The sequence below is a fragment of the Polyodon spathula genome, chromosome 28 (genome assembly GCF_017654505.1).
Source record: "Polyodon spathula isolate WHYD16114869_AA chromosome 28, ASM1765450v1, whole genome shotgun sequence".
In the NCBI taxonomy this organism is placed as follows: domain Eukaryota; kingdom Metazoa; phylum Chordata; class Actinopteri; order Acipenseriformes; family Polyodontidae; genus Polyodon; species Polyodon spathula.
Genome location: NC_054561.1, coordinates 7,158,006 through 7,183,287, shown reverse-complemented (window position 1 = coordinate 7,183,287; position 25,282 = coordinate 7,158,006). Strand labels below are relative to the sequence as shown.

Genomic DNA, 25,282 nt, shown 5'->3' with positions numbered 1-25,282 from the left:
ATAAGGAATACTAATCTTGTAAAAATAAATAAATAAATAAACGAAATAGCAACTTCCACAAATGAAATGGCAACTCCTTTGTAAATGAGCTCCGAGACAAACAAACCTATCCCTGAAGATCATTAACAACGTGACCAGTGGTACTTACTCTGCTACCAGCCCTATTAAAAACATTAGTCACTGAAAAGTTGCAACACATAAATGTTGAAGTTGGTGTTCAATTCACAGAAGTGCACGCTGTGCAAAAAAAATAAAAACATGCACGTGTCTAATTACCTAAAAAAAATATCAAGTGTTTGCATCTTTAATACATGAAACTAAGACCTAAGAAATAATGCCAGTATATATATTAGGTAAGATTTACTCGAGATAAGGCATATATTTAGCTGAGGGTATTAAAACGTAATAGATATTGTAGATGCTTTGCTTTCTAACTAGACAGTGCAAATTCCACCCAACATATTCAAATGTCAATATCTCTGTTATTAATCACTGGCAGACTGGCCCTTAGTGGTACAGAGCAGCCATTGGGGTACGCAATTAGTCTCCAAAACCCATCGATTAAGCAGGACAGGAATGGGCACCACAAGCTTAGTAAAGCTATTGAGTAACTCTGAGTTTTTTCACTGGCGTGATGCCAATGTGAAGCTAACACCAGCTGTGCCTGCCATCGAGACACTCGCTTGGCATATGGTTGCCACGCATAAAGGATGTGTGCTGTCATGAGCAAAGTGTTTTAAAAGAAAGGAAAAAAAAATCCCAAACATCAGCAAAGAATATAGAAAGCAAGAAGCTTGTTTATCCCACAAGATCCGTTTCCCTGCTGGGTAAGTGGGAAAGAAGGAAGTGAGGATTTATTTTATAACAGAAAACCAGAGTAAGCTGTGCCACAACATTAATCAGCAAAATCCCCAACAAAACAACCTGTTTCATGTGTTATTTTCTAACAGGAGGAGTGGTCTGGGATTTCAACGTCAGTCTCCTGAGCATAAAAGGGCAATAAAAGAATACAAACAAAAACACACTCAATATCTTTACGGCATTCAATCTCTTCCCTAAATGTCTTCATGTACCCCAGACAGCTGATGTTTTCCCTGGGTTACCATGTCCAATTTGTATGGCAACTTCTTATAACATATCATACAGCACGCATCAGACAACTGTCAGCAAAAATGATGGCTTACTAAACTACGTGTTGGAGATGAGAGTTCTAGACAGAGCAATACCTGTTTAGAAGATGATAGGATAATGAATATTTGCACCATGATAAGGTTAGTGTTATGTATCATGACATGTACACTTTTTCAAAATCTTTGCAGGTCAACTTCTCGTACCCGAGAGAGTTCACAAAAACATGACAAAAAAAAGGATATTTTTTATTGTAGTTTGAGTTGGTTCCAAAGCAGAGCTCATTTGTTTAAAGTTTTAGTTTCATGTGACAGTTACCGAAAATACTTTATTTTAGTGTCTTATGTGTTTCTGAATGGCTGAGCATCTGAATGTTCTAATTGATGGGCTTGATAGATAGTTTAGTTATCGAAATAAGGAGATCTAGTAGGGTTTGCATTATTCACAAATCTTCAGCAGGTAAAGTAGTGTGCAGGTGTATTAGAAGACCCCATTGCTTCTGTTTTGATTTGTTGTGCATGTGAATTCAAATCACTGTAAATGAAAATCTTGGCAAAACTGTAAAAACAGACAAATTAGTGACCTTCTAATTTAAATGACTATCATGCTACACATGCAACTAATTTAAAATATTTAAGATGCCTAATTAAAGCATAAAGCGGTCTAACATTTTCATATATGCGTACCTATTGTTTATGTATCACAGATTACTGACTGAAAATTGAAATTCTCACGGCCAGAGGTTTTCGTGCAGGTGGGTATATAATCCTTTAAGGACCGTGATCGTGATTACACGATCACATTGAAGTGTCTTTCTCAGCCCGTGCTTTAATTTTGTTGACTTACTGCTACTGTAAAAAACAAAAAAATTAAAAAATATGAGTGAATTTTTATAGGAAGAGTCAAATACAGAATAAAAAAAATAAATAAATACACCTGGTCCTGGGTGAGCATCCCACTGAAAAACACCTGGTCCTTAAAGGGATATGAATGACAAATCTTGAGGTGCTCTAATAAAGGTGCACACTACTGTACATAAACTTAGTAATAGCCCTTCTGCAACTCATGCTTGCTGTTGGGTCATTCTATAGTATTAGTCTGTGACAGTAATGCAAGTTAGGACTGCAGGACACCTCAATATATGAATACACTGAGTGTCAATACAGACATTAGGGTGCATGTACTGGCTGGCGCTGAGGCTTGCAGTGCAGAACTGTAGCCCTTAGATACAGTGCAATGATGCCCGAAGCTTAAGGCTTTATTGATTACTAGGCGCCACTATTTCAATCCAAGGGGAACAGCTTTTCACTTTAAAAACCCAGTGACTATGTATACCGTACTGCACTGTACTCTTTATACTAAAAAAGAGTATTCAAATATTAGTCTTGTACTAGCCCAGTTTTTAGCCACCAGACTGAAAATGAATCAATAAATCCATATGTATTACTTGTATTACTGTCATACTTGGGCCTCTTCTCTTGTCTTCAACATCTACATGCTTCCCTTGGGTCACCTCATCCACCAACATGGACAGTCTCATGTTTCACTTCTATGCTGATGACACCCAGCTCTACTTAAGACTTGACCCTAGATGTCCCTCTGCCATGGTCCGGCTCTCTGCTTGCATTCAAGACATCAAGGCCTGGAAGTCTGCCAGGTTTCTTCAGCTTAACACTAGCAAATCAGAACTCCTCCTAGTAGGATCTAAAACTCAACTTAAGAATCTCAATATAGCTGTCCTGAACCTTGGAAACTGTCTGCTGCTGTCTTCCCCCACTGTATGAAGCCTTGGTGTACTTCTGGACAGCAACCTCTCCTTTGATGCCCACATATCCTCCGTGGTCAAATCTTCCTTCTACCACCTTCGGAACATCTCCAGTGTCGATCCCCGTCTTTCCCTCCCAGATGCGGAGATACTCTGCCATGCATTTGTTTCCTTTCGACTTGACTACTGCAACTCTCTCAATGTCTTCCAGCAAGCGCCATCGACCGACTGCAGCTAGTTCAGAATGCCACTGCCAGGATCCTTACTAGATGTAAAAAACCTGCACACATCACCCCCCTTATAAATAATAATAATAAAGTAACAAACTAACATTAATTAGCGTTTTGGGCTAGCACAATGGCACCCCTACACGTTACAAAATGCAGCAGCAGCATAAAGATATGCACATTATTTAACAAAATGGTGAAGCAACTCACCAGAACGGGAAGCACCAAATTGCTCGGCAAAGTGTGCCTCATTCGGGTTTTTTTCATGAGCCCATACAATTTCAAACTTTGTGTTTTACCAATTCTTTACATGTCACTTTGTAGCGATGAAGGGCACTCGTGGAAATCAGAATACAAAACAATTCAATGCTATGTCAGCAGTTCTGGAAAGATTTAATAAACCAAATCAGTGACACTCTTGTGATGACAAGTTGATTTTGTACAAAACAGTACTGTATCATTTATAATGGGGAAAAATCAGTTTCACCACAAAGGTGTTCTCTTAGGAGGTGTTCCTATAAGTGGAGATTACTGTAATATACATTGCCCTGTTCCTTACTTCAGACAACAGCAGGCAAAATGTTTTTTTTATTTATTTAACACATTAGTTTTACTTCCCCATTGAAACTTTCAGATGTGCAGTATGTATACATGTATTTTGAATAAAGGATTACCAAATGTTAACAGTAGGCTTGAGCATTTGTTAACACGATGTTGGAGGACTGACTGAATTCCAAAGCAGTGCCATATTATTATTTCCAATCATTTTGCAAACTTGTATATCTTTTGCCATGACTGGCAGGTTGCAGTAATACATTCAGCACATTTTTTTTTTTTTCATAATAATAAAAAAAAATTTAAAAAAAAAAAAATCCAAAAAAAAAAAAAATCACACATTTGAGTTATTCTTCACCCATTCGACAACTTTGAATAATTTTTTAAGAAGCTTTCTCAAGCCTTCAACTGTCCACCTACATCAAGAGACCTCCTTGTGGTACCCTCAGGGTTCATTAGAATGGTTTTAAATAGCAACTACATTTTTAAAGATTTATGCATGTATTCATTAAAATATATGCAGAATATGAATCTGCGATTACTCAGTGTAGCAGCAGGTCTGAAAATCAGCTCACTAATAGTACAGAGCCTTGTGAATTTACAGGTTAAACCACCAAAATAACTACACAGTACTTGTATTTACGGGTGTGGATCCACAGCAACCTCTGTTCTCCTGGGATGTCATTCTTATGGGAGGGTTAACCAGGATAGGCAGGGCTTAATCAGGCCAAAATTCTGACCCGTGTTCGAATTCCTTTTCAAAATGATCTTTGTTTGAACATGCCTTAACCCTGGAGAAACTCCTCCATTGTCTCCGAATGTAAGCTTGACTATAGGCTCTGTTTTAACGTTACAATATAGAGGATAAAACATAAGCGTCCATGTAGTGCTGTAGTTGTTCCATGAATGCGGAGGGATATATAATCCAAGAGGTAAAGCAATGCAGCAGTGAAAGGGTTAACTTGCTATGGAACCTGTATAGAAATTCAAAATGGCACAGCTCTGTACCAAGTAGACAATAGCTCATAGTGTACGGTCTCTATACTTCAAGTCACATGACCTCAGAGGTTAGAAAGACATTTGGCATGCAGGGTTTCGATTACCCTGTAAAAAAACGATACGTTTTGTGAACGAATTCTGAATCGCAGAATACAGCCCAGAGTATTTTGCCAATATCTCAAGTGGTTAGTATGTGTAAAGCAAAAGGTCACAATATGGCAGGCTTCTAAGGTCACAGGTCAAAGTGAAGAGTGCTGTTAAGATGTTGATTGAGGCGCTTCCACAGTAGCAGACTTGGAGGTGGATTTGCAAACCCATACAAGCTGCCTTCACAGGGATGCTTAATTAACTAATAATAGTACATTCAGATAGCTTTATGATGCAGTATCTGAACCTAAGGGTGCTTACTTTTATGGATAGCACTGTTAGTATAGCCTCCAGGTATATAATTCAAGTTATACACATCAAGATAAAAATCCATGAGAGAGAGAGAGAGACACACTGACACTACAGGGTTTCATAACCGTGAAACGCGAAATGAATGATTTAAAATAATGTTATTTGGATCCAGCACTGTTTATGAGATTACTAAAATAAAGTTGTTTGAAAGAGCTGCTGGTTGTTTAACCCAAAACAAGAGTAACAACTGCAGGGCTCTAGTGTCTCAATTTAGTGCCATCTGCTCAGCGATAGACTTCAAAAGACTCACTGCCAGACTCAATTTTTCCCTTGAGCAGGCCAGCGCAAACCCAGTGCTGATTTTATTAAAGCTGGATGATATTCAAGTTATTTGTTTAGTCACTTGACAGCTATCAGACATACCTGTTACGCCCTCAAAAACGCTCGCTCAGTGCTGCCGGATGTACCAGGTACGTCCTAATTGAAAACGTGTTTGTTTGTTTTTTTTAAAAGCTGGATTGTAGTTATTTCATTCATTCACGATCGAGAAGTTCTTACAAATCATATTTGGTCAGCGGTTCCAATTTCAATATGTTAGTGTGACAAAATAACTTTGACGTGACACAGTTGTGAAACGTAATTTCAGCCTGTTCCAGTGCCAGCACTGGCTACAGCTATGTGATAGACGAGAGTGAACTTAAAACAATCTGCGTGTAACTTTTGTTTCTCTGCAATGCGGATCGATAATAAAAAAAAAAAAATGTTGTCCTTTAATTAGAAGCTGTGTTACCATCTCACATTTCATGAAATTAGCTTTGAAGCGACACACCTGGTAATTTTCTGCATTTAGTTTTGTTGATGTTACAGTACAAGAAAGTTACCTCCTACTTCTAAGGCTCATTTTGACAACTGTATGTCTTACTTGTTTTTTTCTCCAGTGCTCCAGTCAGCAATTGGAGGCTAAAATAAACATTGGAACCATGTGATTTTTTTAATTCAATTTGCATACTTGAAACTTAGCTCAGACCGTGTTGCGTCTGGTTGAGTTGGTGGTAGGGTTAGGTTTGTTGTACTTGAACCCTAGTATCACAGACTGTGTTGTGTCTGGATGAGCTGGTGTTGGAGAGAAAGTTAGACAGTAGTTTAGGTACATTTTTCAAAGATCTTCAAAAAATATATTTTTTATTTATCTTTTTGTAATCCCTGTATTACATTATTTTATTTGCTCTCATTTAATTTGTTTACAGTCTCCAATTTAAAATAATTGAGAAACATATTCATAATTATATATTTTATCTGATTTCTGTTTTATATTTAAAAAAAGAAAACATATAATATATATAGATAGATAGATAGATAGACAGATATGTGTGTGTGTGTGTGTGTGTGTGTTTTACGTCGTATAAGTTTCTGAAAATGAAAACGCATGTTACAATATACAAAACATAAGTATCAAAGCAATGTTCAAGAAAATTGAATATTGTATCTAAATCTTGGATTCCTCAAAATAGCCACCCTTTGCCTTAATAACAGCCTCACAAACACAAGGCATTCGGTTAACAAGTTTCAGCAGGATATCACCTGACATGTCTTTCCAGCTCTTCTGCAACAATTCCCAGAGATGTAGGGCACTTGTGTGTAGGGTGTAGGATGTAGGTTTCTATGGGATTGAGGTCTGAAGACTGGGCAGACCAAGTCATTAGACTGAGTTGTCCTTCACTTTCCTTCTTCGACAGATAGTTCTTGCACAACTTTGAGGTGTGTTTTGGGTCATTATCTTGCTGAAGAATGAAGGACTGCCCAACTAGCCATAATCCTGATGGAATGGCATGCTTCTGAAGTATGCTATGATAGCCATGCTGGTTGAGCTTGCCATGGACTTGGTAAAGATCACTAACTCTGTCATCAGCAAAGCAACCCCAGACCATGACACTGCCGCCTCAATGCTTGACAGTGGGAACCACACATTCAGAACTCATGCGCTCACCCTCTCTGCGTCTTACAAATACTCAGCGGTTGGACCCAAATTTTTCAAATTTTGACTCATCGGTCCATAAGTCCGACTTCCACTGCATTGTCTAAGAATGGCAGACAAAACACAAAGATCACTTAGAAAAGTTCAGCAGTGAACAGGGAAACAAATAATAATTGGGCATTCCAAATTGAGAAGCAAACCAGGGTAAAAAAAAAAAGAAAAAAAAAAGGTTGATGAAAAGGAAGGGTAAGGATTTTTTTCTAGTGCTGTCCCAGATTCTGGTTTTAGATGATTGCACCGTGGCCCCGGGCCCACACAAACCCCCCTACAAAGAACAGGATTAATTTCTAACTGACTTTCCTTCTCTCTTTCTTTTATTACACTGTATTTCTTCTTATTTTTTTAAATCAGGTTTACACATGGTCTCTTAGGATTGACTGGTCAGTAGAGTAGGTTTTTGCAGACATAAATAAACACAATACTGTCCCATGCTTTTTTCCATAACCCTGCTCAAGCACACATTCCACCAGGCAGGAAGTGATACTGGTATAAGAGGAGGAGGAGAAAGAAATACTGCACCCAAAATGTTCTGTATGATTGATGTAGAGGGTTTGGGAGGCTGTCTGGACAACACAAGCTCCAATCACTGACTATTGTTGATTTTTTTGTAATTATTTTTTTCCATCTGGATCACTATGTGATTGTACCTGCTTGAAATACATGTGAACTGGGAGGCATCTGCAATTGTGGCCACTTAGCCTGGACAGTTTGACCCTGCATAGGATAATTTATACCTCACAGCTGTTGAAAACCCATAGAATAACTTCACACTCAAGTTTCATTAAATTCTCTCGCGTAGTTCTTAAGACAGCCTTCAATAGTTCAGACATCAGAACTGTGATCTGCATTTACTGCATGCGCACTTGGTGAGTAGCTCACTTCAATTGTTCAGGACAGAATTCATGCACAAGTACATTCTCTCTCAAGCCCAAAGAGATAATGCATTTTTGACACAATAACCCAAACCTTCATTGCTGAAGACATTGTCTACACATACTCATCATACAAAGGTATGAAGTTACTGCAATGTACCCTAGGGGAGTAAAGATGAATCGTATATCGATGAATCAGGATACATACTTTACATGACACATGCTGGATTTGTGGGGGGGTCTCGAGTGAAGTGTTATATTGGAAACACTTGAGCAGCGGTGCTAATCCAAGCATATCAAAACACAAGAGTGAAACTAATACCTCACAGAACAGGGTGAGCTTATCGTCTGGCAGGAGTCCATTGGCCTCGTCTAAAAGAAAATCCCTTCGAATGAACTTCTTGAAGCCCCAGTCCTTCCCTTGCACAAATCGGTATGCCCGCTGGCTCTCTGAAGAACAAAAAAAAAAAGAAGAAAAAGTTAGCAACGATTCTTTTTAAAGAATTAAATAATATTTTTTTTAGAGCAGACGTGCAAACACATTTTTGTTTGGTGGTCCTCCTTTTAAAACACCGGGACTGGAAGTAGTCAGAGTGAAGTTACCCCACAACAAAATATGCATCCCCAGCTGCACTGCTTTATTTAAAAAAGGAGAACATTTCAAAGTGCCATTCTACCTGTGAGACATCTTGCTCATTAAAATACTGAGGGATACCAATACATTTAGTAAGTAAAGGGTCCAAGTGAGGAAAAACGGGCAAAACAATCCCCATCCCTAGGCTTGCTGTAAATCATTTGTTGTTTCCAAACTTTTTTTTATTATTTATTTATTTTACAAATGAGAAGTACATGTGAAGGATCCACCACTCCACAGAACACGTTTAAAACAATAACTACAGGAAAAAGAATTTCAACAGGAATAACACATTTTCTATTTTTGTGTCATTCATAAGCAAGTTTGGAAACGCAGCAATGCAAATTTCCTATCTGGTCATCTCTGCATGAATGGTCAATGTTGGATTCATCACTCTAGTCACTCACTCTAGTTTTTTGATGCCAACAAATATTTAGTCCACGGAGGACCATCTGCATCTGCCAGTGCCGGGCTTGTGCAGCGTTCTCCCAGCGGAGCAGAACGTCCTCCCTGTCAGGCAAAACAAAGGCTGAAAATGCAACTGTCTCCAAATGAAACATGCACTGCACAGACCAGCCTGCTTCCTTAATTAGAATAAATGATGTAGTAATCGTTTTAATATTGCTTAAACCAGACATCTCTTCCATACTGTTGCCAGTTATTGTTGTCTGTCTAGAACTATTTGCATGATGAAAGGATTTGTTTATTGTTATTTAATTACTTCCATTATAGCTCATTGCGATAGGTTGTTTATAAAAAATAAAAAAAAATGTCTGCCCTCCAAACACAATGACAATCGATTTCAACAGGCTAATATGGTGGCAGCATAATGATGTTTGGGTTTTTTTTTTATACAGTCATTCACTTAATATAACTGGGTGTAAGTCTAACAGAGTTGGCTTATTGAGCTCCACAATATGGATCTTTTCACTGAAAGGTGAAGGACAGTGTAAGGCTATTAATAGGCTTGAATAGACTGCACTTTGGTGACAGTCAAAATGCAACAGAACTCATGTGTTTAAGCAGGTTTAATGAGCACAATAATTCTCTTTTTTTCTTCATTCGACTACTTAAGGGCTATTCACACTTGAGCATAAATCACAGCAAAAAAAAAAGCAAAATTCACTGCAAAAACAAAAATCAAAACTGGGGTGACAATAAAAATAGGATCATGAGAGAGCAACTGGGAGACTGCGAGTGTCAGATCGGCTGCTGTATTGATAACAAATCATCTCAAACAATGTTATTGGCGACAAAACAAAATTTGAAGTACAGATAGAACTACCAAACGCAATCATTTTGATGCATTCTGATGTTCTGGGTTTTATTTCTCACAGATACCTTGTTACCGGCAATTCCTTCACAATCACAGCGTACAGCTACAGGGATGGGTATCTCAACCGTGCGCGGAATATATGTAACAAGCCATGGTATCTCATGGCACGCACTTTCCAGAAGCTACACACAGACATTTAACGAAAACCTGTAGTCAAAACAGTGTTTTCTTTAACATACCAATAGTGCTTACTTTCCAATTTCCTCATATTTTCCCATCATTTCTGTTTGTATTCTTTGAGATATTTCTTGTGCTGCTTATCATAAAGAACAAGATATTCTGCACTGATATAATCAGACATTCCCCCACCTTGCCTGTGATACTTGACACGCTAGCCTGAATACAAAAATAGCAGCGAAATGTCAGGTGAAAAAACACAGCTGATAAACGCTGTAGTGTGAATTAACCCTTTAAATCAGATTTTCAGTTTTTATAAACCATTAGTATTTGAGACTGCAGTACTTTGTCATGGTAAATGATTTTATCTATAGATATATAGATATAGATATATAGATAGATATATAGACACACACAGATAGTGGACAAAAAACGGAAACACCAATGTAAAGTCACTTAATAGGGTGTTGGGCCACCACGTGCAGCCAGTACGGCCTGTATGCGCAGTGGCATAGAGACTACCAGCCTCTGGAATTCTGCAGGAGGGATGCGGTACCATTCTTCCACGAGAAAGTCAATCAACTCACGCCTGGTTGATGGAGGTGGAAAACGCTGTCTGGAAAAAGTGGTCGTTCCAGAATATCCCATAAATGCTCGACTGGATTCAGATCTGGTGACTGAGAAGGCCATGACATATGGATAACATCAGTGTCATGCTCATCAAACCACTGGGCGACCACACATGCTCTGTGGATGGGGACACTGTCATCCTGGAAGACACCCCCCCCACCCCCCTCCGCGGGAAAGAAATGCTGCAACATGGGGTGAAGATGATAACTCAGTACCATTAAGTAGCAATTAGCATTGACCTTGCCTTTTAAGGGAATGAGTGCACCCAAACTATGCCAGGAAAATGCCCCCCACAACATTATGGAACCACCATAACCCGTCACTGTTGGAACCAAGCACTCAGGCTGTAAAGTTCTTTAGGTTGGCACCACATGTGCACTCGTCCATTCGTCGAGAACATGGTGAAGGATGATTCATCTGACCAGATCATATTTCTTCAGTGATCGGTAGTCCACTGCCTGTGCTCTTTGCACCACTGGACTCGCAAACCTGCATTGCCAGATGTAATGAGCAGTTTGTGCACTGCAACCCAACTATGGTATCCCGCTCTGTGGAGTTCTCGGCGGACCGTTTTTGATGAAACTGGCTGCTTGCGCCACATGTTGAAACTTGCAGTCAATTGACCTGCAGTTGCTCGTCTGTTTTGCATTGCACTTCGAATTAATGCATGGATATCACGATCTTGGAGTATGTGCTTCCGCCCACTGTTGCCCTTTGCTGATGATGTCTTTCCCTCGGAGTTCCATGCCGACATCACCTTAGACATCGTTGCTTGTGAAACATCAGCAAGTTGAGCTGTCTTGGTCACTGAAGATCCTGTCAAACTCTCCCCATCAATCACCCCTGTTTCAAAGTCACTGAGGTCTCCTCTTGCAGCCATGCTAGCCATAATTATAGGCAACCAGGCATGTCTGGCATTTTTATATGACCCTAAGCATGCTGGGATGTTATTTGCTTGATTAACGCATGAGCCACACCTGTGTGAAAGTCCTTGCTTTCAATATACTTGGTGCCCGTCATTTACCGAGGTGTTTCAATTTTTTTTGTCCACTACCGCTGTGTGTGTGTCTATATATAATTATATATAATTATACATACAGTGGCTCTCAAAAGTATTCAGCCCCCCTTGGACTTTTCCACATTTTACTGTGTTACAACATGGATTTAATTTGGAGTTTTTGCCACTGATCAACACAAAAAAAGTCCATAATGTCAGTGAAAAATAAAATCTACAATTTTTTCTAAATTAATTAAAAACATAAAACAGAAAATAATTGATTGCATAAGTATTCACCCCCTTTGCTACGACACACCTAAATAAGCTCTGGTGCAACCAACTGTCTTTAGAAGTCACATAACTAGTTGAATGGAGTCCACCTGTGTGCAATTAAGGTGTTTCACATGATTTCAGGTTAAATACACTTGTCTCTTGGAGGTCCCACAGTTGGTTAGTCATTTCCTAACAAAAACTACATCATGAAGACAAAGGAACATTCAAAGCAAATCCGGAATAAGGTTCTTCAAAAGCACCAGACAGGGGTAGGATATAAGAACATTTCCAAGACATTGAATATCCCCTGGAGCACAGTAAAGTCCAAGAAATGGAGAGAATATGGCACAACTGTGAATTTGTCTAGGACAGGCCATACTCAAAAACTGGGTATCCGGGGGAGAAGGGCACTAGTCAGGGAGGCCACCAAGAGGCCTATGGCAACTCTAAAGGAGTTACAGTCTTCCACGGCTGAGCTGGGAGCCACTGTGCATACGGCAACAATAGCCCGGGTGCTTCACAAAACTGGCCTTTATGGAAGAGTGGCAAAAAGATAGCGATTGTTGAAAAACAACGCACATGAAATCTCGGCTAGAGTTTGCCAGAAGGCATGTGGGAGACTCTGAGACCAAGTGGAAGAAGACTCTTTGGTCTGATGAGACCAAAATAGAGTTTTTTGGCCTCAATGTTAAGCACTATGTTTGGCGCAAGCCTAACACCGCATATCATCTTGAGAACACCATACCTACCGTGAAGCATGATGGTGGCTGCATCATGCTATGGGGATGCTTCTCTGCATCAGGACCTGGAAAGCTCGTGAAGATAGAGGGCAAAATGGATGCAGCAAAGTACAGAGAAATCCTGGAGGAAAACCTGCTGAAGTCTGTAAGAGACCTGGGACTTGGGAGAAGATTCATCTTCCAGCAGGACAATGACCCCAAAGATTCAGCCAAAGCCACACTGGAATGGCTTAAAAACAAAAAAGGTAAATATCCTGGAGTGGCCCAGTCAAAGCCCAGACCTCAGTCCAATTGAGAATATGTGGAAAGAGTTGAAAATTGCTGTTCACCAAAGGTCCCCATCCAACTTGACGGAGCTTGAGCAATTTTGCAAAAAATAAAATGGGCAAAAATTGCAGTGTCCAGATGTGCAAAGATGGCAGAGACTTATCCAAATAGACTCATGGCTGTAACTGCTGCCAAAGGTGCCTCTACCAAATACTGACTCAAGGGGGTGAATACTTATGCAATCAATTATTTTCTGTTTTGTATTTGTAATTAATTTAGAACAATTTGTACATTTTATTTTTCACTTAGACATTAGGGACTTTTTTGTTTTGATCAGTGGCAAAAACTCCTAATTAAATCAATTTTGATTCCATGTTGTAACACAATAAAATGTGGAAAAGTCCAAGCGGGGTGAATACTTTTGAGAGCCACTGTATGCATGTGTGTGTGTGTGTATATATATATATATATATATATATATATATATATATATATATATATATATATAATATATATATATATATTCACCTTTTTGCTTGCCACACAGGCTCTCACGGGTTCTTCTCCCTTCCGAATCACGACTCAACACACAGGATTCTACTGAAACAGCGCTCACTTTTAATAAACACCAAATGAAATAAACACAAAACAAACACCTAGCTCCTATTTGGAGCACTCACTAAACAAACAGGAACCTAACTATCACGCAGGACGGCTAAACCGTTTACCTGCCACAAACATTCAAAAACACACCCTTACACAATACCTCAATACGACTGCTCACTCACACAGTCGGGCTCTTCTCTCAGCAGCAGCCTGGAACAGACTGGCTGCCTCTCTTAAATACCCTGCACCTGGCTCTAATTTACAATTACCACCAGGTGCAGGGGATTACTAAACAATAAAACAATTACCCAATTAAACCCCATAACACCCAAATGTGCATTCTCACAAGGTTTTTAGCAGGGAAGGATTTTAACCCCCTCCCTGCTATCTCACAATATATATACATATATACATATAGTATAGCTATTTCAACCAAACAGGCTGGACAGCTGTAATCTAACACACAGGTCAGAAAGCATATTGAGCTGTACCACAAATCACAGTGAACACACCATTGCAATTCATTGTGGGTAGAAATCATCTTGGCTTGCCATGGGCCGTGCTAGCAGAGTAAGAGAGAGCAGGCTATTACAATACTTCTTGCACACCTTGTCTTCCAGCTCAATGGGGAGCTTGCAGATTTACCAATACCTCGCAAGTATTTCCACTGACTGGGGTTAAGACAAGTAAGCAAAAAAAGCAACCCGTCTACATCAATTAGCAGGTCAAACTGAAATTCAGTTTGCTTTCCTCTCTGGTACGGTTGGACAATAAATGACATTTTCAATTACTGATTATTGGATACAAATTATCAAGACAATCATGATCATCTTAAACCATGTTTCAACTTCCACTCGTAGTCACTCTGACTTTTTTTTTTTCTTGGTCTGCTTTTTAAAATAATAATAAAAAAACTCCTGTTCTTTCCCCCAACTGATGCCCAGTTTCGTGGCACTCTGTATGGATAAGCCAGATGTTTAGAGTTAGAGAAAGGAACACAACATCTCGGTGGCAGTCGTGCTGCTCCTTTGTAGCTTTAGAGGACTGTCAGGAGTGTGATTATAAGCCGATAATACAATTAGCATAAAAACTTTTCAGAATAACAAATTAAATTCATAATATCACAATAATCTATTACTGTGACAACCCTAGTCTGACCTACTTGGGTCAGCCTTTCATAACTTTTTATTGGCGAAAGGAAAACATACCAGCAATGCTACATTTATGTGACAAATCTAATGGAATTCAATTACAGTCCAAAAATTAACCTTATAAGTTGTTTTTCACCTGTTTTAAGTCACATTGGCAGTTTTATTTCCCATCAACAAAAGAAAATGGTGTAAATTGCATTCTGGAGGAGTAAACAGCTTTGATAGATAGGCACCGCGGTCTCAATGCTGCTATACTTTTAATCAATTTCAATAAATCCTGTAAATCAATATTCTTGTTCTCTGAGCTGTCAAATAGTTCTCCTAGGAGTGATTCCTCCAGTCTGCTGGGAAATAGGATGACAAAGACTCAAGGGATGCTGCTAAAATACCCTGGAAGAAAAATGTGTTGAACTGAAAACTAGAACAAGGTTCAGACTGCAATGTCTGTCTCATTCTGTCAGTATATCTGTCTCCATTATAGGAGACAAATGGCCTCTAGTCTATCAACTGGTTCGGGAAAACTCTGCATCAACGTTTCACTCTTCAACAATTCAGATACCGTAGCAGTTTATAAAAGTCAGTGAATAGGCATGGGGCACAGTGGTTAGAGCCAGGAGAAAAACACTGAAATGTGAGCCAGATGGGCGAGTTCTGGGTCTGATGATATTCAACACGATATATATCACGACATTCAGGTCACGAGACAATATGCACCACAATACAAACGATGGTCCTGATGGGATACTTGTAGGATTTAGAATAAGATCAAGAGATTATTTAATGGTGGACTATTTTATTAAGACAAAGATTAATTCCAGAGGGAGCATTGCATTGGCTCTGGCACCCCTGCAGGTTAGGGGGGAAAAACCACCAGAGACATTCATCGTGCTACAGCAGACCCTGTTAACCAGAAGCCTGGTGAGCTCTGGGGGACACGTGCAGGGCTGAACTTTCTCCTCCAGAGGCCAAAGGCATAAAAAAAATGATCAAATGAGATCGAATTCATACCGTCTAAAAAGCACATGTATTCTTCATTCAAGAACCATTTGGTAAACTATAACACAAACAATGCATAGCCCTAGTGCACAGTGCTGTCTCAACTACCATCGAGGCTAATAGGGGACACTAAGCTCCCCTTATCTCAAAGTTGAGGTAAATTTTCATCTTCGCTGCATAAAAGGAACCTTTTAAGTGTACAGCACAGACAATCTGCTGGCCATCAAACCACACATAAACCCTGTACAGAATATTTATGCAAACAAGAGAAATGCAGCTTTAAAACCATATTGCCAGGAATGGAGTCTGTCATTGAAGCAAATGGAAATCCAATTGAAGAGCAATTGGAAAACTGCACAGTGATGGAAAACAGTTGTCTCTATGGTGTTTGGAACCCAGGCTGGATTGACTTGAAATCGATTTGAAACCAGGCTTGTTCACTTTCATCAGCACCAGACTGAGATCAAATGTATTTCAATTAGGATTTGGGCTGACAGAACTCAACCTCCTCATCTCACCCTGATGGGGAAAGCTAACTGATTACCGTCCACGGCACTGGAATGTTAAGGGTAAGGGTTTAATTCCCTGACTGCAGAAAATAAACACCTACGGGGCTGCGAATACACTATACTGTCAAGAAAACATTGGAGCTTGGCGATTTATAAATAGTAGAAATACAAAAACATCAAACATAAAGGTGATCTTTGACTTGTGTGTATTGCAAGTTGATATTTCACAGCACAGTGCTGATGGGAAGGTGGCATAGGATAGAGGAGCTAGGTTAGAGGGATCCAAGACGTCTTACATCCTAATCTATGTATAAAACAACATCAACTGCAAATCATGTTTCAACGTTGTGTACATATTTGGCTACAGTAGGTTGGGCCAGCAATTTAAATAATTATGCACAATTACTATAGACACTCTAAGAAACCCTACCCCATTCCTCCTAATCCGACCCAGGCATGAATCTGTGCAGAAGCAGCACCCCCCCCTCATTTGGAAAGCAGTGGCGTCTTCCGTACTGAGCTTTCTCCAAGAAACAGGGCTCAGAGGACAGAGCAGACATGTTTACTGCGTTTCAATGTTACCATCAGATTGGTATTGCAAATTGGTACTTGCAGGTAATATTCCTTTTTTTTTTATTTTTACTGCTGCTTTTAAATTGGTGTTTGTAGATATAATTTTTCACATTTTAGGTTTATAATGCTGTGAAGGCCATATTGAAACAGTTATTCCAGTATGTACCATAAAACTGTCTTCCTGACGAAGAGTTAGTACTAAATTCAGGCAGGCGCTATGCAAGCAAGCTTCCCTGCAAAAGCAACTTGACAACCTGCCACTCGCAGCCTCTCCCGGGAAGAGATTTAAACGTTGCTAACCTGTGCTGATTTCAGTGACAGCTGTGTAATATGAATGGCTGTAGTCCTTAAAAATCATTTCCTCCATGCACTGCAGCACTGTTCAGTTAAACATTTCATTTCTAACAAGCATTTTTCTAGATTTATGTTGAAATGTATGAGACACGCAAACATTGACAGAGCCTCTATTTAGATCCACATCCATCCTTAGCAGGATTTATTACAATAGGAAAAAAGTTACATTCTTATTCAACTAATCTTACTCAGTGTCTTCAGTTGAAAATTACTTTGTCAAAACATCCATCAAAGCATTTCAGAAGTTTAACCATTACTTGCAGACCAACATAGCAGAGGGCTTATCTATTGTGATGTTTTAAAAGAGAAGAGAATGAATAATTCATGAAAATTTTAACCCAAACTAAAATGGGACCAGGGGGTGTTTAGACAGCTAAATTACAACTGGGACATTGTTTATATATGAGTTTCCACAATCAAGAAACCTCAAAAACACACTGAAACCCGTTTACACTTAAGAATATATGCAGCATGGCATTTTTTGTAAATAACAAAGATTGAGAGACTTTCCATTGCAACAGAGCACAAGAGTACTACACACAACCGGACAGGTTACCACAGAATCAAGGTTTTAGTGTATGTGATATAGTGCAAAACATTTGCAGCTGTCTCTATGTTTTATTCAAGGTCTAAAATTACATGTCTAATGTAAGTGGCGTATCCGGTAAAGGTGCTCTGCGTGGAGTGCAGGATGTGCCCTAAAACCTGGAGATCACAGGTTCGAATCCAGGCACCAGCGAGTCTGCAGTGGAGCCATTCAGATCTGGGTTGTCCTCCGGCACTATAGGTCTGGTGGCTTACGTGTGGATCCGCAGAGCGAAAAATTATGGATTGGCAGGCATGTGTTTCAGCCTCCCCTTCCCGAGTCGCTGGAGGGTTGCAGCGGTGAACCGGGATAAAAATGACAATAGGGCATTCCAAATTGAGGAGAAAATTGGGGAGGAAACTAGGGTAAAAACCATTGGTGACGACTACATTTTTATTTATTTATATATATATATATATATATATATATAATACTTTTCAGGGTTAAAATAAGACCTAAAGCTCTGCATTAATCCACCATGCTCTCCAGCCCCTCTATCACTTCTGCATTGAAGCTGCTGTCAATACAAGTCCTTGAAACAGTCAATTCTTTTCCTTCTATGGCAATTTGCTACTCGAGGTGCCATAAAACATAGGTAATGGAATGTAATCTGACAGGACGGAGAATAAAAGTCATAGGAATCCAGGCTACTTGCTGCTTCTAGACAACAAATGAACAAACTAGCTGTACAGCATTCAACTTCAATCCATCAAAGCTACCTTAAATCAGTATAGTGACAACATCTGACAGCAACACATACATTACATTCAGCTACAGTGCTGGTGCGCATGCACTTTCCTCAAATACTATTTAATTTCTAATTAGCTAGAAAACAAAAGTATTATGTATACTTGTAACAGGATGTTGCTCGTGTCACGTGTGTGGGTAGCCGCTGATTAAGCATACAGAGAGACAACTATTGGTGGAGTAGAAAATGCCAGCACAGGTGCGCAGTATTTATTAAACAAAAAGAAAGTAAATATAGTTGGTCATGTGACGTTACCAGCCATGGTAACGCACAGAGGACTAATACAGCTAGCTGTATAAAAATGCAAAATAAAACACAGCACAAAAAACTACAAATAAAAGGTGCCATAAAAACGGCTAGCGCTCTTCCCCTAAACAGGAGGTCCCGCTGGAATGCACTTCTCTCTCTACTGTAGGCTGTTGACACTGTCAAGACCCGCCTACCTGCTGATTGAGGACCAGCACAGCTCAATCGAGCGCCCGTCTGTAAACAATAACTAAATCCTACAAATCAACTCCAAAAAGATACATAATAAACCCATTCCCACATACAAACCACACCAACACTAACTACCCATTGTGCAGGGCAATCGCCCTGCCACAACATTGGATTACAGTAAAATAACAAAATCCAAAAATCTCAGGTGTAAAACCAGGTACTGTTAAAGGAGAGAAGCACTCTTCTGTGCAATGAAAGGTGGTATTTATTAAACTTCATTTAGGCATTGCTTTCCTCTGCATGGCTTCTTTTTGAAAGTCATTTATAAATTCTGTTGTGTGAACGATGACACACATGTTCATTTTGGCCACTGAAAGCATTTGCTTGTTGAATATTCGGCGTGCATTATACAAACCCCATTGAGGCACGAGCTAAAATATCTCTTGGTGTGATCAGACTGCCACTCTCAGCTCAACAAAGACTGGTATCATTCTTTCAAACACGGCCATGGTAAACAATACAAAATGAAAGCCACCTTCTGGAGACAGAAGTTCATTCACTCAACGAAACAAAACATCAGCATTTTACTGTTAACATCACTCACCTGTGTGGCCTGCAGGGATGCTATGCATGAAACAACTCATCTGTGTTTTTTCATCGGATTGAAATGAACCAAAGAATGAAAAGTCTTAACTATCACTTCACTGAATCAACCACTGTATGTGAGCAAAATTAATGAGTACACATGAACCAAACAGGAGAAATAAAGGACTATCAAATTATAATTTTTTTAAATATTATATATACACAGTGCTCCCTCGCTATAAGGCTCTCTGTTATAACGCGCATCGGATAGAATGCTCCTACAGCATGTCCCCTAATTCCCTATACTAGTGATTCATGCAATATTTCTACAGTAAATACAGTACTGGTGTTGTTCAAACTGTAAACAACTTCTCAGTGTAACTTCCGTTTCTGTCTCTCTTGATACAGTATCTGAACTGATGAAAAGCTGCACTGGCACTTTATAACACAGACATCTTACTCAGCATTCGTTTTATAACTAAATAAATATTAGGCCTATTACATGGTTATCTTTCCTAATGTATTTACTTTTTTGCTGCGAGAGGAGCTGCAGCTTTCTCCGGGAGACGAGACGCTTTACACATGGTTAATTCACGGAAAGTTCACCATGTGTGCGCTTTATAGAAAGGGAGTTATTTTATGTTGTATTTTAGTCAGACGAGTGACCCGCGTTATAGTGAGGGAGCACTGTGTGTGTGTGTGTATATATATATATATACATATATATTCTTTGCAAAAAACTTTGTTAATGCATCAGTTAGGGTTGATTTAATGAAAACGACAAAAAGTAGAAAAATGAGATGTTAGGGTTTTTAACAAGCAGTGGAAGGGGCAAGACAACTCAAGCAACCACAGACAGCCATCACCAGTTGAGAACAAGATAGAACGCATGTGTGTGTTATCTGCCAACACAGTCCTAAAACACTGGAGAATATAGAACATACTGGTATTACAGCACAGTGTATACAGCCCAACTGTGATGGTAAGGCCATCCCTCCCATTAAACTGTATTATGTTGCCCATCCAGTATAACACTGAAAAACTCTCAAACTGACATTACACAGCTCATTCCACTAGCCCATGTAAACACAGTTTCATAACAGTGTACCTCATACACTTCCACTTTCAAGTTTTAAATTAATAGCGCAGGGATATCCCAAACAGTAAACTCAATTTTGGATAATCTGGGTTTTTGATTAACTGGGGTCCACTGTATACATGAATATGATTTCAGTTATGGAGTGCTGTTTTTTAGTTATTTTTGAAACACTGTAATACAGCATTTGATTTTTAGAGTAACATATTTATTCATTGAAATTAGTTACTGTGCAACAGTGAAGGCAAAGGTTTTGCTGCTCCGTGTGATAACATGAAATGCAGTTGTTGGCTTGAGTGTAGCACAGTACTGATAATGCCTAACACCACCCGATTCATTCGCTTTCCTGTTTACCTGGAAATATACAGTAGTGTGCACATTTATTAGAACACCCCATTGCTTCTGTTTTGATTTGCTGTGCATATGAACTCAAACAATGCAACTGAATTTTGGAAAATTGTCAAAATAGGCAAATTAGACAAATTAGACAATCACTAATTTAATTCATGGCTTTAATAGACCATGCATGCAATTCATATAAAATAGTAAGAGAAAAGGAACACAGCCACAAATGGTAAAAAGCATGAGACTTTTTAAATACCTAATTAAAGATGCCTAATTAAAGAACAAAGTGGTCTAACATTTTCACACGAGTTTGCCTTTTATTTCAATATCACCGATTACTGACCGAAAATTGAAATTCTCACAACCAGAGGTTTTCATGCAGGTAGGTATATAAGGCATACCAATTACAAATCTTGGTGTTCCAATATGACTCCACACCACTGTATGCCTGTTACTGCATTAAGTGGCAAAACCCGACAATTAACAAGTTTCAGACGTGCCAAAGAAGACACTGTCAGCCTAAAGGTGATTATTACGGCATTTTGTGCGCTACTAAAAAAAATAAACCAACCGCAAAAATTAAAATCACTTAATAATACCACTCTGAATATATGAGCAGACACTTCAAAACATACAGCTTTATCGTTGCTCATAGTTAATAAACCAAGTGATGAGCACATATTGGCTTCATATTGGCATTATTTTTTTAAAGCATAAATGTTTTCCTATGGCTTGTTGTGTGCCAGTACTAAAAATCAGCACTAAACATCAAGAATAGAGGGCGCTATCTCACTGGTTAGCAAGTGTTCCAACCTGCTACATCGTACCAGCACAGCTTGGAACTTTTAGAACCATTCTGCCCGATCCACTTGACAACCCACTGACTTTGGTAGGGCTGGGGCAGGGAGAGGGGCAAGCACGGGAACACGTTCCACAGGCCTAGGCTGCTTACGGACACTTCTCCTCGTGATGAACTGCACCCCTAGGCATGCGGATATCTGAATACGTTGTCACGTGTTACTGCTGTCAACCACCAGCTCAGCTTACCCATGGCTTTGGTCTCCTCCCCTTTGGCGTTGAGAATGGAGAACTTGAACTTGGCTCGCACTTCGCTCTTGGGACAACTGACGAGCAGCAGGTACAGAGACAAATAGTCTTTACTCTCCTCGTCCAGCCCCTTGGGGTTCACTCGCAGACACCTGTTGGCAGAGCAGCGAGTCACCAAGTCTGAACGCTTCACAGCAGATGGCTTTTAAAACAGCCTACAATCAACAAAAGAGACATCTTCAAACTGCTCGACATTAAACAAAGCCAGATCGGCTTCCCTGCTGTATATTTTCATAAAGTTCTGGGTTTCTCCTGCAATGAAAAGTTTTTTTTTTTTTTAAAACCAAATCTAATTTTGTAATCTACCTTGCATTCATTTAAATCCAAGGAGAGAACCGCTGGGTTTTTCTAAAGTGCCTCTCCTTTTCTGTGGTTTTTGTTGTTATCTGTACTAAACAGGGTCTTGGAGTCTAACTCTTTTTTTTTTTTTTTTATGGAAGCCAAGTGTGTGCTTGCACATTCATTTCATGACATGTACACATAACCTTTATAGTTAAGAGTTATAGGCACAAATCTAACAATCATTCTCCACAGCACTGATATTAATACTGCAGGTTAAACGAACAACATGGCAAACGTACACTCATGCCTACTGCCCCTTCCTAAACGCGCAACCCTCTTCGCGTACCATTTCAACTTGTCGTTCGCTCCAGAGGAGAACGTTGAACTCTTGATGACCTCCCCCATCTCTTCCCTGCAGAAGCTGAAGTTGTTGATGGTCCACATGTAGGAAAACTTTACCACTTTAATCTGTGCAAGCAGACAGGGAACAAGGCACTGAGTAACATCAAAACAGCATTCATCTCTTCAGAAGCCAACCAGACTTACAAAAAAACAAACCAACACTAAAGCAACATTTGATTATTATAAACGCTATTTCCTATCTCGATTTTCATTATATATATTTTTTTAATTCATGACTAATATCTACATTGTTCTGATGTCAGAACTGCTTCTCATTAACAGTCTGTGAACGGTGACCACAAAACCCACCTTTTGCATTTGCTTTTGTCAATTTAAGCAAAAACAAGAAATGGGAGTTTTAGTGAACAAAGCACCCCGGCAGCATAAAGTGGTCAAATGGTTTGTAAATATTAATATGTGAAAAATATATATTTTGATTATGTCCAGTGGTTAAAAGTAGTGAAAATATGCATTTCCACTGGACATCACCTATAATATAGCTTACGACAATCACAGAATACAGCTTGTAAAGACGAGTGGTCCATTTCGGTCGTAATGTCAACAGGTAATATCTGATACAAGCCATCTGAGATGACTAGATGATAGACGTTAGATGACTGCATCACATTTTTTTATTATATATATGTGAAGAACTGCTTCTGAACTCCGGGCAAAAACACAAACCAGTGTATGTACATACAGATGGTCCTTATAATCACTGAATAGCAGGTCGCACTAAATACAAAAGATTTAAAAAAAAAAAAAAAAAAAAAAAAAAAAAAAAAAAAGGTTTTTCAGATTATAGCCAACTGCAATCCGAAACGTCTACATGAGGGTAGGGGTGTATGATAAAATCTTGTGAAGACTTGGGAAAGACGTGCAAAACATGGAAGTTATTTTGAACTATCCCTAATAATAAAAGCCTTGCTGCTCTGTGCAGGCAGAGGCACAGAGCCACAGTTACCTGCGTGTAACACCAGCTCTCTGCCACAGGCCCGCTTGACATGTCCGCGGGAGGAGGGGGACTCGACACTCTTGACATCGCCAGCTTGGAGTGTGAATGGGAGCTTCCGAATCACCAAAATAAAAAAACACAAAACACAAAACTGAAAAACACATGCAGCAGTCTTCCCTCTGTGGATGAAAAAAAACATTGAAATTTACTAGGATTCACTAATTCATTAAGTGTCTACACACACAAACACACACAGCTGCTTTGAACGAAGTTCACCACCTCCTTCTCTCGTTTGCCGTCTCATTTAATGCGGCTTTCATTTTGAAAGGGCGCATATCCAATAAAAAGGACAATAGTTCAATTTTTTAATGAGCTGCTTTAAGCGTGATACTTTCGGAATAAAAACACAGCCTTTGCTGGAGCAGCTAGCAGCTGCAGCAGGTGAGAATGTATTTTGCTTGACATGGGTACACATACATGCAGAGCAGCCAGCCTTCCAACCAGAATAGTAGTAGATAAACCTCTAGATTGTGCTCACTCATATAACAAAACTGTATATCACAGCGGTACAACATTTTAATTTAAACTGTTCGATTTGGATTATTAAGTCGAACGGTAATCTTTCCATATTTTTATTTTTTTTTAATAACTCAAATTCTGCAGGCAAATATTCAGTTAATTAACCTTTATTTATATGAAGTTGCATCAACACAGTATAATGCCCAACACTTTTGTCAAGCTTGTAGTCCCAAAACATAAAAACGAAATGTAGTAAATCCAACAACAAACTCCTCAACTAGAAGTCTTTCTCGATGTCTTCATGTAAATCACGGTTTCGGTTTCTGTTGGTATTTTTTCTAATTCAACACTACCGAGTGTTATATAAAGCACGGCTTGTGTCTGTCTGTATAATGCAGTTATAGTAACTGCAGCATTTTGCACAAGAACAGGGAACAAACGATGCTTAGGCTGAAATTTGTGCCATTAATTAGTCTTCAAAAATATAATGAAATCAAGTAGACTAAACTTTCGCCTAGTGCTTGCAACTTCCCCACAATTGTAAGCGTGGCATGTATATGTAAAGATGATGGATGTTCTTACATCTATCCTGTCCTTCATCATGCTAATGTTCTTTCTGGCTTAACAGTCCTCTGTACTACAGATGAACACCAAGGTATATGTATTCAGGGAAATGATTTAATATCAGAAATTTAGGGCTTGCATGCTTGGTAGAAAATTAAATACAGTACCCTGATGTTGCTAAAGTAATAAAGAAATCAGACAGGGGACCTGCTGGGAATAAACAGGGCCACTCTCTTCCCTCCAAGCCAAAGCTCAAGCAAAGCATGGCGATAGGGACTTGTTACACGAATCAATGCGCTGGCAACATAAATTGTAGCAACGTGTTGCCAGTGACGTCACCCCGGGGGATTTGACCTGTTACACCATACAACGAACAGTCAACTCACATTCGATACAAATTGCCTTTAATCCGAGCAATATCCAATCATATTTAAGAATTATGTCACGTGGTTCTGAGATTAATAGTAAATTAACAGTTTGAAATGGCAGCCA

General features: G+C 39.3%; 1 protein-coding gene across 2 annotated transcripts in view; it reads right to left on the bottom strand.

The window, feature by feature from the left end:
• The window catches only part of LOC121301838 (speckle-type POZ protein-like), an 87,971-nt gene that overhangs the window by 21,735 nt on the left and 40,954 nt on the right, over positions 1–25,282 (bottom strand). For both annotated transcript variants that reach the window (XM_041231471.1, XM_041231469.1), the window contains exons 3-6: positions 23,717–23,886; positions 22,697–22,818; positions 22,009–22,160; positions 8,303–8,430 (exon numbers count right to left, since the gene is read on the bottom strand). In XM_041231471.1, coding sequence (XP_041087405.1) covers positions 8,303–8,430; positions 22,009–22,160; positions 22,697–22,818; positions 23,717–23,794 — 480 coding nt within the window. In that variant the 5' untranslated portion in view covers positions 23,795–23,886. The remainder of the gene's footprint in view (positions 1–8,302; positions 8,431–22,008; positions 22,161–22,696; positions 22,819–23,716; positions 23,887–25,282) is intronic.